General features: G+C 43.9%; 1 protein-coding gene across 4 annotated transcripts in view; it reads right to left on the bottom strand.

Annotated features, from left to right (window-relative positions):
• Nucleotides 1-1320: 1320 nt before the first annotated feature.
• Nucleotides 1321-15304, bottom strand: part of PROSER2 (proline and serine rich 2) — a 34982-nt gene continuing 20998 nt past the window's right edge. For all 4 annotated transcript variants that reach the window (XM_073328769.1, XM_073328770.1, XM_073328771.1 and 1 more), the window contains exons 3-4: nucleotides 8467-8719; nucleotides 1321-6389 (exon numbers count right to left, since the gene is read on the bottom strand). In XM_073328769.1, the coding sequence (XP_073184870.1) occupies nucleotides 5383-6389; nucleotides 8467-8719 (1260 nt within the window). In that variant the 3' untranslated portion in view covers nucleotides 1321-5382. The remainder of the gene's footprint in view (nucleotides 6390-8466; nucleotides 8720-15304) is intronic.

Raw genomic sequence — 15304 nt, forward strand, 5'->3', positions numbered from 1 at the left:
CTTGTAGTGTGGGGCCCAAAACTGGACACAGTACTCCAGATGAGGCCTCACCAATGTCAAATAGAGGGGAACGATCACGTCCCTCAATTAACTCGACATAGCCTGAGTTAAACTGATGCTAGTTATAAAGCCCCATGACGCTGCTGGAACATAAAGTGGGAGTTAGGCCTTGTCAACATACAAAAGTTGTATCACTGTAATGAAGCTTATAGCAGTAGAGCTATTCCCACACAGGAAGAGGAATAAGCTATTCCGCTGTAACCATTTTTATACTAGTATAATTGCATGCACTCCAGGGGTTGTACCAGTGTAACTTTAAAGAAAAAAAAAAACACCCTTGACAAAAATAGTTATACCTATACAAAATCTGTGTGCAGGCCAGGCCTTAGACCAGGGGTTTGCGAGCTGTCAGCCTCCACCCTAAAGCCCACTTTGCATCCAGTATTTATAATGGTGTTAAATATATAAAAAAACCTATTTTTAATTTATAACGGGAAGGGGGCACACTCAGAGGTTTGCTATGTGAAAGGGGTCACCAGTACAAAAGTTTGAGAACCACTGCCTTAAAGCATAAGTGAGGCTTGCTTTACATCTAAAACTTAAGTTGACCGAGCTCCCTTGCTCAGGGTTTGAAAAATTCACAGCCTGAGACCCCCAGCTAAGCCCCACTGTAGAGACTGCTGGGTTGACGGAAGAACTCTTCTGTCCACCTAGCTACTGCCTCTTGGAGAGGTGGATTTACTGCAGTACCAGAAGACCTCCTTCCATCGCTGTAGTGAGGGCCTACAGTACAGCCGCACAGCTGCAGCGTTTCTAGCATGAACACACCCGAAGGATTAGCCCCTTTAACACAGACACTTGGTGCATAGCCTGGGTTTTCAATAAGCCCCTATAACCATACAATTAAAATGTCAAGGCCAAAATAAATGTACCAGCCACTCTGCATAGACTGAATCACACAAATAAGTGACCTGATTTTCAGTCGTGCTATAAACCAGCAGTTCCCACAAGCTTTGATGTGAGCCTAGGGTGACCAGATGTCCCGATTTTATAGGGACAGTCTGGATATTTGGGGCTTTTTCTTATATAGGTTTCTATTATCCCCCACCTCCTGTCCCGATTTTTCACACTTGCTGTCTGGTCACCCTGTGTGAGCAGCAGATGCATGGCACCTGTGTAAATGAGACAACTGGTTTAGGCATCTAAACACAGAGATGGGGGCCTCACTTTAGGCATGCATATTTGACATTCTTGGCTACGGCATCAATCTGAAAAGCGATTTCAAATGAAACACAAATAGAACCTCACTTTTTAAAGAAGTTGACTTTAACCCTTTTATTCAACCACAGAGATGCTAACCCGGCGTGGAGATGCAACTTTAAAGTTTCCTCAGAAAATTGTCATTCCTACATTTATTGATATACAAGTATCCCAGGGAAAGGAAAGAGAAACAGTAAAAAAAAAATAAAAAGCAATTAGGAAGAGCACTGAGCATATTACTGTACAAATCTTCCTTACAGGAACTCTGTGCTGCATGAGGAGAAAAACGAAGACACCCTCGTCTAGGTATACTCCTCCAGGGTTATGCTTGCTTCCTACAATGCAGGCAGCACATCCCTGCAGACATGGAGATGTTGTGAGGAGTTTATACAGGAACCACCACCACCACCCCCCTTTAGGACGTTTTTACAATAGCAAAGTGGTAGGGAAAGGTGATGATTTCTTCTTGCTCACTACAGTACACAAAGGGTGCTGGTCTGGCCCAAAGGATATTACCCCAAAGGCAAGGATGCAAATATCGCCTTATGAAATGAGTGCTACATTTTGAATGCACAACACTGTTTTCTTTACATTTGTGCATCTCCGAGTACTAGAACTGGGATGAGACAGGGAAGGCTTAATTCATGTCAGCAGTTTAAGGAAACAACCCATGCCTGCCAATTGTGCGGCAGTGAAGGTATATAAGAGTGAAGTGGGAGTGAAGGCAGCCGGCTTCAGCCCCAGGGTCAATATGTGTGAGCATGCTCAGTACCAGCCAAGCAGCAAATCGGGGAAGGGGGGGGTACATGACCCTGGAGGCCCCTCCACGCATCCCCCACCGCACTTAAAGTTTAGATCAACCTAGCTCCTTAGCCCTGTGGTAGTTATAGCTAACTCAACAGAAGAATTCCTCTGTCAACCTAACTACCACCCCATGGAGAGGTGGATTAACTTCAGTGACAGAGAAACCCCTTCCATTGCTTTAGGCTGCATCTCCAGCACAGGTAACAGAGCTGAAGCCGTGCCATTGTAGCCCCTGTAGGATAGGCATGGCCTCAGTCATTTCATCTTAGAAAGAAAGGAAAGGAGTCACGTGCTGCTGGATGATAAAAGAAGCATTTGCAAGGAAAAAAAAAAAAAACAACTCCTCCACTTTTCATCCACTACTGGTTTTATCCTAGTTAGTTTAATCAGCTGATTCATTATGGTTTTCAGAGCACATTTATGTAAGACAAATTACCACCTTAAAATAAAACCTCCAACATTTACACACACAGTGACATGATATACAACATAGTTTGTATTAATATACAAGTTATTTCATTAGCAGCTATAATAATTTCACATATAGAACATGGCTTTACTTTCTACAGTTTTAGGCACACTGGAAAGGTTTTATCAATGGGGTAACGGGTATGTTAGCATACCCAAATAAATACACTGGCCCACACACCCTCAGTTGCTGTATTTTTAGAATTATGCCAGTTCACACCAGCTGAGGATTCAACCCTAATTGAAGAATGAAAGGACAAGGTAACACTGAAGATTTTGCGATCTCTTATATACCTTCTAGATAAGAAAAACCTTATCAACTTTTAAATGTTATGATTTTACTAATATATGAAATTCAGCTTCACTCAAAGAAATATTTGGGTAAAACAAAAGGTTTTTTTTGTTTTTTTTTTTAATTGTTAAGAGGGTGATCTCACCTGTAGAAAAAAAAATTGAAGCACAAGATCAATACTTGTTACTGTTGAGAGAAATGTGATAAAATGTAAAGATGGTTTATACAGGTTTGGCATTTGTAGTGTTTCTTTACTAGGATTCAAAAAAGTTTGATGCATAAAAGCTGTGAAACACTTCAATTTGATTTGCTTGTAGAAAAAGTAGTGTTTGAAATAAAAAATGTTTAAGATGATACGTTTAATGCATTAGCAATGCATTACCCTCACTTAACTGCTGTCCTGAACATGAGCCTAAGTCCCAAGCACATGCTTAAATACAGTCCTGAATTGGGACCAGATTCTCAGGTCCAGCAAAGCACTTAAATACATGCTGAAAGTTCAGCATGCAAGTAGTCTTATTTGCTTCAGTGGATCTAGTCATGTATTGAACTAAACACATGCTTAAGTGCTTTGCTTGCTTGAAGAATAGTCAGTCTATTTCAAAATTACTTACAACATCTGCTACAACAGGGAACATGATTTCAAATCAAAGTATTAAAAGCCTGAAGAAATAATCCCTCATTTAAATAATAAAACCAGCCAGATTCCATAACATATGCAATCAATTATAAAAACTGATTAAATACTATTTTTTAAAAAAAATGTTTATAACTTATGAGGCAGGTAAACGATTATGAAAAGATTTTCCTTCACAAAAGCTTCATTTATAAATTCTACTCAGAAAGTGTTGCTTAAAACTTTCTATCAAGGAAATACAGAAATATATTTATCACAGTTGTCAGAACTTTATAATACAGGGTGTGTCAGTCTCTATTGTAACCACTCCTCTTATTTTCCAAGATTTATAACTCAACCATTTAAAAAAGGAAAGGGAAAAAAAATGCTACAGGCGACATAAAAAAAAAAAGTGTGTGAGAGAGGGAGACTGGGTTTATCTTTCCCTTTAGGAGAAATTAAAAGTTTTGGGCCTCTTACAAATGTACAAAAATAAAGATGAGTAAATAGATTCAGATACTTTGCCATTAGATTCTAAACTAGCTTCTAGTCTTAAAGTATTTTGGGATACTTCTGGAAGGAGAAAATGAGTTATTTTGTTTAGGAAGAGTAACTGTGCCATATGGGATATAAATCCCTTCTAAAATTTAAAAAATAAGTATTTTCACACCACTTTTAAACTCTGTCTGCTGGGCACAGGAAAGTGGCAACTGGACAGAGTTTTGGAAGTCTTCATGTGTTGGAAAATACAAGTGCCTTTAATTCTGTTTAATGTACAGGGATTTTGGTTATAACTTTGGTGGTGTGTTAGCAGGATAAGCTGACGTTTGCAAAGAAACGTACATTTCTGAATTGGGAATTATTAGGGCTCTCACACTATAGGGATGAGCATAGGAAAGACTTAGAAAAAACAGTTGTCAGTTAATAAAAGTAACAGTACTGAGCCACAGCTGCTCAGTGGAGTAGAACTATGGTTTCCTCCGCTGAACTCTTGTTTAAAGTAAGACATTAAACACAAGGCTCTCATTCTGGGTACAAAGTTAACTTGTTCCTATGGCTTCTCTGGTCATCATTTCTGGTAGGAAACTAAACCTTTATACGATTGTCAAGTTACTCTTTGGTTGTCAGGGGAACACGATGAACACATTGCACGTATCCTTGAGAGCTAGCAGGTGCCTTTTACTGTACACCCAGTAGGTCGCTAGATGCTCAGGAAGCACCTGCTTAGGAGGAGAGGTGACGTTCAAATAGAGTGGCAGAACAATGCAGTTACCCACTGCAAGCCTGGGCCTCTATGTCCAAGAGAAGGCCAAACAGGAAGCCACCATCTGTGCAGAGGCACAAGTCAGAGACGTGCTTGAGCTGAGATTTTGGGCAGAGTGAGGATTAGGAAGATTCCAACACCTGTTATGTATCGATGTGGGCAGAGCTGGGTAATAAAATATGATAGGAAAGAAAGAAAGAAGTCATAGAATTGTGTCACATAGGTTGAAGACTTCAGTTATATATCATACACACACCCCCACCCCTATCTGTTTTTTGGCTTCAGAATGGTACAGCATAAGGAAAATCCTCCATTTGATTTGTCATCTACATACAATAAAAAAAAAAAATACTGCACACAACACTTCATTAACGCAATGCCCTCTGCTACAGCCAGGACTTTTTCTTTCTAAAGTCTTCACGAGTCACTGAACATCAGACAGGTAACTTGGTAGGATGTAGTGTTGAACCCACTGCTGACTCTCTGGGGTGCCACTCTTGGTGCGAAGATAGTGAGTCCCTGCGATTTCACAGTGTTTAGTTCCTCCTTGGGTTGCAGGAGCAGAGAACTGCCCTTTGTTCTCCCAGTTTCCTTTTAAACCTGATTCTGTTTGACTACTCCAACACAAAGCCAATCCATTCGCTTGCCCCCAGGTGTCAGGATTGTCCCCTCAGATTTTCACATAGTCTCTTTCAGCAGCCCCAGTTTCCGAAGAGCCTCTTTCCTGGCTTCTTCTGTTGAGCCTCGGCCAGAAAACTGTACTGTTATGCCCTGGGGTCGAAATCCTGAAGGTCTAGGCAGTGAGCCTGATCTCTTTCTCATATCCAGATTTAAGTCAGACTGCCCATGGTCAAAAAAGCTTTTGGCAACATTCTGTCGAGCAACCTTGTCACTGGTGAGAGTTGTGTCTGGTTTGATCTTCACGGTCTTGCCCATAGGAAGGAGAGGGCTGGGATCGCATTTTAAGGTTGTGTGGATATTTTGATACCCATTAGGAACAGTCTCTCCCTGTTCTTCCTGCAAGTCCTGTATCTTCTGTGTGTTTGGGGCATGATATTGTTGGACCAGACTTGGCCTTCCTTTCACCAGGCCTAGTTTAGTCAGAGCGTCATATCGTATTTGCTCAGAAGTTAGATCTCTTAAGGAGGAGCTTCTGTTGCGAACCAAGAGCTCATTCTTCTGCCACCTCTCTTCTATTTCAGCTGTCCCAAAGGCTGCTCCGTTCATGTTGGCCAGCACCTGGGCCTTGCGCACCTGCACATTGACTGCTGCCTTAGAGATAGTTTGGTTGAATTCTTTCCCACCTGCATTGGTTATGTTGATATTACTTGGAAACCGGTAGGATTTGGGTCCAGGCAGTGGAGGGTGCTTAGGGGCTGGGAAACAGTCTCCATTCTGCACTGGGGCTTTCCTTGTCTCCACAGGCTTCTCCTCCTTGGGGGAAGTGGGAGAGCTTGTCTTGGTCTCATCTTGCTTCTCGGACATTTTCTGAGCCAAGATAAGTGGAGTGGGGATGGCATGATGAAGCTTGGGGTGCTGCACTGGGCATGGAGCAAGAACTCTCTCATCGCTCATCAATGGAGGAGCTGAAGGGTGGCTTGGGGGAGCATCGGGAGGTGGAATCTTCTCAGGCAGCTCACTGCCCTCTGATTTAGGACCATCTGTTCTCCTGGCAGCTTCTGACACTTAAAACAAATGGAATCTCATTAGGTCCTTGCAGAGAGTAGAACACAAGGCTTCCTTTCACGAGTATTGGCCTCTCCCCCCCAAACTCCCCCTAGTCCCCCAATTTTTCACTTGAATAAAAAGTTGGAACTTGAGTAGCTTAATGTCTCCTCTGGCAACAAACTAACACCTCCACTTAGACACTGTCTGTGATGGGTTTGATACAATCCTTCCTTCTGCTAATCCATTATTCCCATACCTGCTAGATGTATGTGCAGTGTTTCAACAGCCTTCTCCTTTTCCTCTATTTCTGGCATTTGGGCCCTTTCTTGGTTACTGTGACCAGAGGGGAAAGAAACATGTTTAAGACCCAAGTAGCTCATTTGCTAATGGGCAAGTCCTCCTCTTCTGCAGAGAGTCTGAGGAACCTGGCTGTGTGTAGGCATCAGGAGGCCACGCTCCATGGGTGCCACCTACCCATGTGGTGGGGTTTGGTCAGTGAAGCCACATTCCTCTAAGCCCTCATGGTGGCTCCACTACCATCAATGCACAAGAGGACTGTCCACAGAAGAGTGGGCTAGAGGTGGGTAAAGGAACGGGTGCATGAACAAGTAAACTTGTTACAGTCGTGGTCATAGAATCATAGAAGATCAGGGTTGGAAGGGATCCCAGAAGGTCATCTAGTCCAACCCCCTGCTCGAAGCAGGACCAATTCCCAGTTAAATCATCCCAGCCAGGGCTTTGTCAAGCCTGACCTTAAAAACCTCTAAGGAAAGAGATTCTACCACCTCCCTAGGTAACGCATTCCAGTGTTTCACCACCCTCTTAGTGAAAAAGTTTTTCCTAATATCCAATCTAAACCTCCCCCACTGCAACTTGAGACCATTACTCCTCGTTCTGTCATCTGCTACCATTGAGAACAGTCTAGAGCCATCCTCTTTGGAACCCCCTTTCAGGTAGTTGAAAGCAGCTATCAAATCCCCCCTCATTCTTCTCTTCTGCAGACTAAACAATCCCAGCTCCCTCAGCCTCTCCTCATAAGTCATGTGTTCCAGTCCCCTAATCATTTTTGTTGCCCTTCGCTGGACTCTCTCCAATTTATCCACATCCTTCTTGAAGTGTGGGGCCCAAAACTGGACACAGTACTCCAGATGAGGCCTCACCAATGTCGAATAGAGGGGAACGATCACGTCCCTCGATCTGCTCGCTATGCCCCTACTTATACATCCCAAAATGCCATTGGCCTTCTTGGCAACAAGGGCACACTGCTGACTCATATCCAGCTTCTCGTCCACTGTCACCCCTAGGTCCTTTTCTGCAGAACTGCTGCCTAGCCATTCGGTCCCTAGTCTGTAACTGTGCATTGGGTTCTTCCGTCCTAAGTGCAGGACCCTGCACTTATCCTTATTGAGCCTCAGATTTCTTTTGGCCCAATCCTCCAATTTGTCTAGGTCCTTCTGTATCCTATCCCTCCCCTCCAGCGTATCTACCACTCCTCCCAGTTTAGTATCATTTCACTCCTATTGCTCATTGGAACAACTTCATGATACTTTTATTTTGTTAATGCTCTGGTGTTTTGGGGCAGGGGGGCAGAAATTAATAATGTTGAGCTACTAAGCCACGTGGGTGGTACTCAGACAACCTGTGCCTGCTGGGGGGAGGGAGGCGGGAGCAACCCCGGAACAGCTCGAGTCACGCCCCCTCAAGGAGTCCCCCCCTCGGAATGTAGTGCACCCCCTCCCTCCTCCTGGAAAGCAGAGGCCCCTCCCTGCAGCTGATTCTCCTGCCTCTGTCTCTCCCGCTGGCTCAGCTGCCTCTCAGGAAGGGGGGCCAGGCTGCACCATGTGACCGAGCAATCTTTGGGGGGGGGGGGGTGACCCTGCATGTCCCACTCCATGCGTCACCTCTGGTGTAGGGGAAGTTTGTGTGCCAGTACCAACAGGGAGGGACATGGCGAAAAATCTGCTTTTTAAGAAGTACGATTCAACAAATTCAGAACAAGAGGTATGTTGGTACTGAAAAGACTTAGAACTTCTGTATCCTGAGTAATAACAGATTTGCTTCAATGTACATATACTAGAAGCAGTCACATTTTACCTGGTGTTACTTCTCTGTTCAGAGTACACTTGTGATCACTGCTCTCAAGGGTTGATTGCACCAAGTCAATGATATCTTCAGATTCTGAATGGCTGGAAACATTTTTGTCCGTTGATCTTGGGGAGTGACAGTGGATACCGCTACCATGTAGGACCTGTTCTTCCAAGTCATCATCTAAAGAATCAATCGTTTCTTCAAAAAACCGGAGAACATCCTTCTCCTCATGGGTCAGGTATTGGAGACTCTCATCATCCTACAGTTAGAGAAAAGAGTCTTAAAGTGAAAACAACAACAAATGCTAGTTGTCTAGGATTTTGCAAAGACTGGCTAACTGAAAATAGAACACAAATGCAGCACCTGTTTTAAAGAAAAAAAGCATGATCCTAACAATTACTATCAGAAAGAAAAGGAGTACTTGTGGCACCTTAGAGACTAACCAATTTATTTGAGCATAAGCTTTCATGAGCTACAGTTCACTTCATCCGATGAAGCGAGCTGTAGCTCACGAAAGCTTATGCTCAAATAAATTGGTTAGTCTCTAAGGTGCCACAAGTACTCCTTTTCTTTTTGCAAATACAGACTAACACAGCTGTTACTCTGAAACCTATCTTATCAGAAACTTCCAACCTTAATAAACTATTAAATACTAAGGGGGGGGGGGAAAGCTTAAATAGCTACAACACCATGATTTAGGCAGTACGGCTTGATAGAGCCTAAGTCTTGACTGGAAAGTTTGATTTTTTGGTAGAACTACAAAACTATTAGAAACAAAGGATGAAATAGCCACTGCTGTGATACCCTATTTTAGCAGAGTGTATTAAACAAAATAAATTTCACTTGCTCTGGTTGAGAATGGATACTACAGAGTATAGGTTTATGTTTTCACAAATGTTCAGTGTTTGAGCGTCCGATGCAAGACAGACTAAAGTGTCTGATTTTCAGAAGTGCTAAGTACCTGACCCTTTCTTGTGTCATATTGGGCTTCCAAAATAGTCGTTTTGGTCACTATCAAGTTGGGGGGAAACAAGAAGATTGGGGTACAGCAATGTGCAAAGACAGATATCCATGATAAACCAACTATCTACAAATTGTAAATACCAAGGATGAAGGAGAATTTGAGAATTAAAAAAAAAAATCAAAGAAATAGGGAAATTTAGAATAAATATCAGGAAATGCTTCCTGACAGTATCCTGACAGCAGAGGGGCCAGCTAGGCAGGTTTTGTCCAAAAGGGAATAATCCTGCATGAGTGGGGAAATAGACTGGATGATCCATGAAGTCACTTAGTCTTCCCTGATTCACCGCTCTCGACTAACCTGATCCTGATAACATGGGAACGAGTAGCAATGCATGAACCCTTCTCACACTCCTACCTCATGGGAAGCACCCTCTTTTCCACAAGTAGAAGGATGACAAATAGTGACTAGTAAGGAGTTTTGTTATGAGACAATGGGTGTGGGAAAGACATTTCCCAACAGCTTTGCAGACAGTGTATGCAAGCACCCTGTTCTAGCAGCAATGAGAGGCAAGCGTAGGTTTGCTTCTTTTTCTAGATTACACTTCTCTCATCCAGTGTGTTAACGCAAGAATGGCTAGCAGCTGCTGCCTGCAAACGGGGAAACCAGGCAGGGAATCAAGATACAAGTTCCATTTCCATCTCTGCTTTTAGCTTGTTGCATGGCCTGACAAGCCAGACATGTGTAGCTCTACCAGTGCAAAACCCAAGAGGAAACGCAGTTTACACCAAGGCAATGTAACCTGTGCCAAACCAGAGTAAGCTGTGCTGATCAAGCTGTGCTGGGGTAAAGAAGGGTTTGACAAAAGTGTGCACTGGTGCAGATACACCAGTGGCTAAAATCCTGGTGCAGGCAAAGCCTTTGCCTCTGTGCTCCAGTCATTAAAATGGGGACAGTGCTGCTGACCTACCTTCGCAGAACACTATCATCTATAGATGAAAAGCACAAGGTGACTGGCAATAAGCCTTAAAGCACTCAGTGGTGTGGATGGGTCTGAGATTTAAATAACCACCATGTGGGTGTGAAGGTAAATACTTTAGGGCTCACAATTAGCTTTATAATCCCAAGCAGCCAATGGAATTCCCCTCCCCCCCCACTGGTTACATTTCAGCTTCGAAGCCACCTTTGGGTCTTCAGAGCAAAAAACCTACTTGTAAACCAGCCCGGTCAGTACTGGTTGAGCTCCAATCAATGCAAGCTTTCTAATAAATACGAGAGAAGTCTTGGGTTGTTTTTTCCAACACAAGAAGTTTGCGATGTTGATGCATTCCCTGAGAGCCAGCTGTATTGCTGGCAGAGTAAATGTTGCCAGACGGGTACGAGCAAAGCACTGTGGCTCTGGCACCCATACGCCACGCATTAATTGTGTAACCTGAAGCGTACCCCGGCAGACTGGGTGAAATGATCTGGTGACAGCAACTACTGTGTGTCACACTGTATGGAGTGGCTCACAACCGTGACTACCTACCTCAGGGTGGACTGTCAAAAAGAGCAGGCACCCCAAACTGGTGGTAAGTTCTATAATTAGATTTCACCAAGCCAGTAACAAACGTGAACTCCTCGATCACTATAACAGTCTTACCAGGGTGTCACAGACAGTCCCCTTAGACTCTCCTATCTTGGCACCCAGGCAAGCTGAACTTAGTGATAAATGGTCACCAGAAAATTCAAACCATATTCACAAAAAGAAAAAGGAGGACTTGTGGCACCTTAGAGACTAACCAATTTATTTGAGCATAAGCTTTCGTGAGCTACAGCTCACTTCATTGGATGCATCCGATGAAGTGAGCTGTAGCTCACGAAAGCTTATGCTCAAATAAATTGGTTAGTCTCTAAGGTGCCACAAGTACGCCTTTTCTTTTTGAATACAGACTAACACGGCTGCTACTCTGACACCATATTCAGGTTGCTTCCAGTCGCAAGGGACCAGTCACTTACCCCAGATCAATTGGTACCCTAGATCTTACACCAAAGACAATACCTGTAGCCAAACCTATAATAAGCTAACTCATTTATTTTCCCTAGTTAATAAATCTTTACAGGTTAAAGCAAGCCAACATATAGCGAGTTGCAATCTAAATCCTAAGAGTGACAGAATTGTAGTGATCTGTCAATTCAAAGTGTCTTTCAGGGCAGACCCAGGAGGTGACCCCTGGGGATCTCTGGCTTTAGTTTGGGGTCTCTGGCCTGGTGACAGTTCAAGCAGCAAAAAGAAGGACAATTTTCCTTTGTCTTATTGCCTTCATTCAGCTTCCCAATCCATACAGAATGAGCTTCCTTGCACACAGCATTGCCAGGGTGCGACAGGGCCATTAACCAATCCTTTGTACTGCAATGTTCCTTTATGGCCTGATTTTGCTATTTCTTCTGAATGGGCAGTGGAAAAAACCCAACCCCATACACTTCCCATCTGAGTTCATAAGTTCAGAGCAGACCTTTTCAAAGTTATAAAGCAAAACTTACATATTTCTTTATAGCATGGACTATAGACATTATGAATAAGACTATAGAATGTTTGTAAGTTGCTGCATGAATTAGAGTCTAATATCTATTGAGCAACTAACACAAGTGAACTGATCTGGTCTCCAGCTACGAGTTTGTCAGTTCTTAGCGAATGCCTGCAGCCTTGGCAAGAGCTGGCACCTGCATTACACTGTAGTTAAGTATTTCCATTCTAGCCCCATTTTTAGTTGCTTGTCTAAAGCACCGATTTCTTGGGCTGATGTTTTCAAAGGGTGGTTTCTGGCCTTATGGCAGGATTGGGTTTTAAGTGAGCAAAATTTTTCAACTACAGTTTAAAAAAAGAAAAAAAGAAAAAAAGTCTCCCATTTAAAAACAAAATCCACCCCCCCACACACACACCCCAACAAAAAAACCCCACTACTGTGCCCTCCCCTTCCCCCTGCAAAAAGCCCCCATCCATTGAGTTGAAATACCTGGCTGGGGGGTGAACAGGGAAATAGCCCTCACTGTGCAATATGTTAACCCTGCAATGCAGGATCAAGGCCTTAGCATATGAACATTGGTTTGCTTTTGACAGAGGCCAGGTCTACACTAAAATGTAGAGACAACTCAGCTACATCGCTCAGGGGTGTGAAAAATCCACCCTGAGTGACATGGTTAAAGTGACCTAATCCCCACTGTAGACAGAGTTCTCTGTCAACCTAGCTACCGCCTCTCTCAGCAAGTGGTACTGAGCACAGTCAGCCAGCGTGAGACGTGGCTCAGCCCCGCCCAGGCCTGGCTACCAGGGCCCAGAGAGCTTCAAGTGCTGGGGGATGGGAAGAAAGGTGCAGCAGAAGTACACAGGGGCCCATGCAGCAGCCCTGGGCCAGGCCCAGGGCGGGAAGGTCACTGGGGAAGGGGCTGGGAGCAAGGTCCTTCTGCTCAGCCGGAGGCAGGAGCCTTGCCCATGCCCCTCCCCCTGTTGCGATGCCCACGAGCGTGTGGGAACTCCAGAGAGACACTGATGCTGTGAGTTGGGCTGAGGCCAGCCAGCCCAGCCCAGCGGCACGTGCTCCCAGTCCTGTGGCCCCAGCCCCCAGCAGGATTGGATGCCCTGGCCCAGGGAGGTGGGGCTGGAAGGTTCCTCCCAGAAGCAACAGGTGGGGCAGTCACATGGCCCTCCCTTCACATTGTGCCCTCCCAGTATCATCAGGCACAAGTCTACGTTCACAGCCATTTTTTTTCCTTTCCTCAGCCAAAAGTTTCTCTCTGCAACGGTCACCCAAGTAGTCAGTTTCTCATGGGAGTGGCAAGAAAGCAGCTGCGGCGGAACAATGGTCTTTTGGTTCGGGCACTGAGATGGGGGTCAGGAGACCCTAACGTCCAGATTCCAGCCCTGCCACAGGTTTATGCCATCTATAAAATGGGGATATTTCCCTGCCACAGAGGTGTCATGAGAATAAATCCATTGGTGTTCAAGCTGCTCAGATACTATGGGGATAATATGCATTTGTCAATACGGTGGGACAATACTGCTCTGAGAGCTTGTGAATGGCTATTGCTTACATTAGCGGTCTCTGTACTTCCACGGTGTAATTTGAGGAATTACAAGCTATCACTGCTCTAAGAGCACTGCTGTCTTACCAAATGCTCTTCTGCATTCCTCAAATTATACTGAAAGCTTCAGAAAAAGGGGAGGAATTTTATTACAGGAAGTGCTGGTCGTGCCAACTATAACTAAGGTTACAAAACCTGTTCCCATTATAGCCCTATTTTCCACATAGTCAAAACATTCACCTCTTTTGGGGCTTATTTCCCCACTCTCTCTTGCTGCCCAAAAAATAATTTGTTTTTGGAAAGTTTAAGCAGAACCCCTGCAACTCCTTTTCATGCTGGAAAGCAGAAAGGGCAGGGAGGGAAGTGGATTTTCTTGCTCTAAGAAAAAGCTACTGTCAAAGGACAGCTGAAGTTTGAAAACTGAAATATTTAGAGTTTTAAAGCTGTTGCCTATGGGGAAGAAATTTGGATTATAAGCAAAAAAGATGGGTATGTTCAGTTGGCATCGAATATATTAGAACTTAATGCACATTTGCCCTGTTTGGCATGAGCAGTGTGCATGCAACTGGAATATTTTTTGTAAAGGAAAGTTTGTGTTCAAAATTTGTGAGCAAATTCTCTTCTACCCTGTCCAGAAAAGTTACTTTAATATTAAGGACTGGCAAATATATTACAGCCATGGACCCAGTATTGCATATCCCATGATTTTATTAAATCTGAAAATTTTGCTACATTGTAAGTTTAAGTGAAGTTAAGCTCTATAAATGGATTGGGGGTGAGGGTAAAATTCTGTGTTTACGGTGCTTGATTTCTGTTCAAATTTTAAGTACACTTAAGTAACAGTGTTGAAAGCCATCCCTACAATCACAGCATTGGATCTGTAAAGTTCTCTGGTTGGTCTTTTTTTGCGTCAGTAACTAAGGCCCACAATGACTTGTGCAACCCTTGTCTTTTAAATTGGGTAGTAAGGTCTGATCTACTGGCCCTTTAATATAAGGGATTTATTTTCATTTTTATTGCTTAGCATTAACTCTTAGTAGAATTAAAGAGGTGCTTCAGAACAAGAAGGGTTCTAAGGGTCATACATTTCCATGTATGATTGCGTGAAGAGATTCTAATTCTACATATACATTTAGGACTATAGACCATAAACAGGTATTTTACAAAGAACAGAAACACTGGAAAAATTCAGTGATTGAGGATCATCTCAGTAGACTAGAAATAGTGTCATTATAGGACCACTTAATCTTATCTAACTTACTACCTACATTCAGCATGGTGGAGTCAAGAGTCATGGGGTATTATTGTGATCAGTCCACTGTAAATTCACATTAACAAGGGAATAGTTGTAGTAGAATCAAGTCTGCAATTCCTGACTAACACCCTTATCTTCTAAAACCTTACTGCCGTGCAACCTCCTGGGTTTATTGGAGAAGTTGGAGGAGCCTGGGTGCAACTAAGGTTAAGTGGGTACTTGTGCAAAGGGAAGGCCTGAGATTGGCATGTATGGAATTGCTTCACACAATCTGATGTTACAATGCAAGAATAGGAATGGGGAGGAATGCAGCTGCTCACTACCCAGTGCCTGATGCAGCTGTGCATTCCTGATTCCAGTTGGCTTGTTCTGAGCAAGGAGGCCTCCACCACATGCGTCTGCGTGATGGCAGGGCCAACAGCTACCACAGGGGGAACAGCGCAACTGTGCAAATTGTCCTTGTCCTGCTGCCATAGTGCACCGGTCATTGTTTAGGTAGCACGTCTGCCATTGGCGGTGGGTGAATCATGAGCTTGGGGAGGATAGCCCCTGGCCGGCCTGCCCCT

This window comes from Lepidochelys kempii, chromosome 1 (assembly GCF_965140265.1).
Source record: "Lepidochelys kempii isolate rLepKem1 chromosome 1, rLepKem1.hap2, whole genome shotgun sequence".
In the NCBI taxonomy this organism is placed as follows: Eukaryota; Metazoa; Chordata; order Testudines; family Cheloniidae; genus Lepidochelys; species Lepidochelys kempii.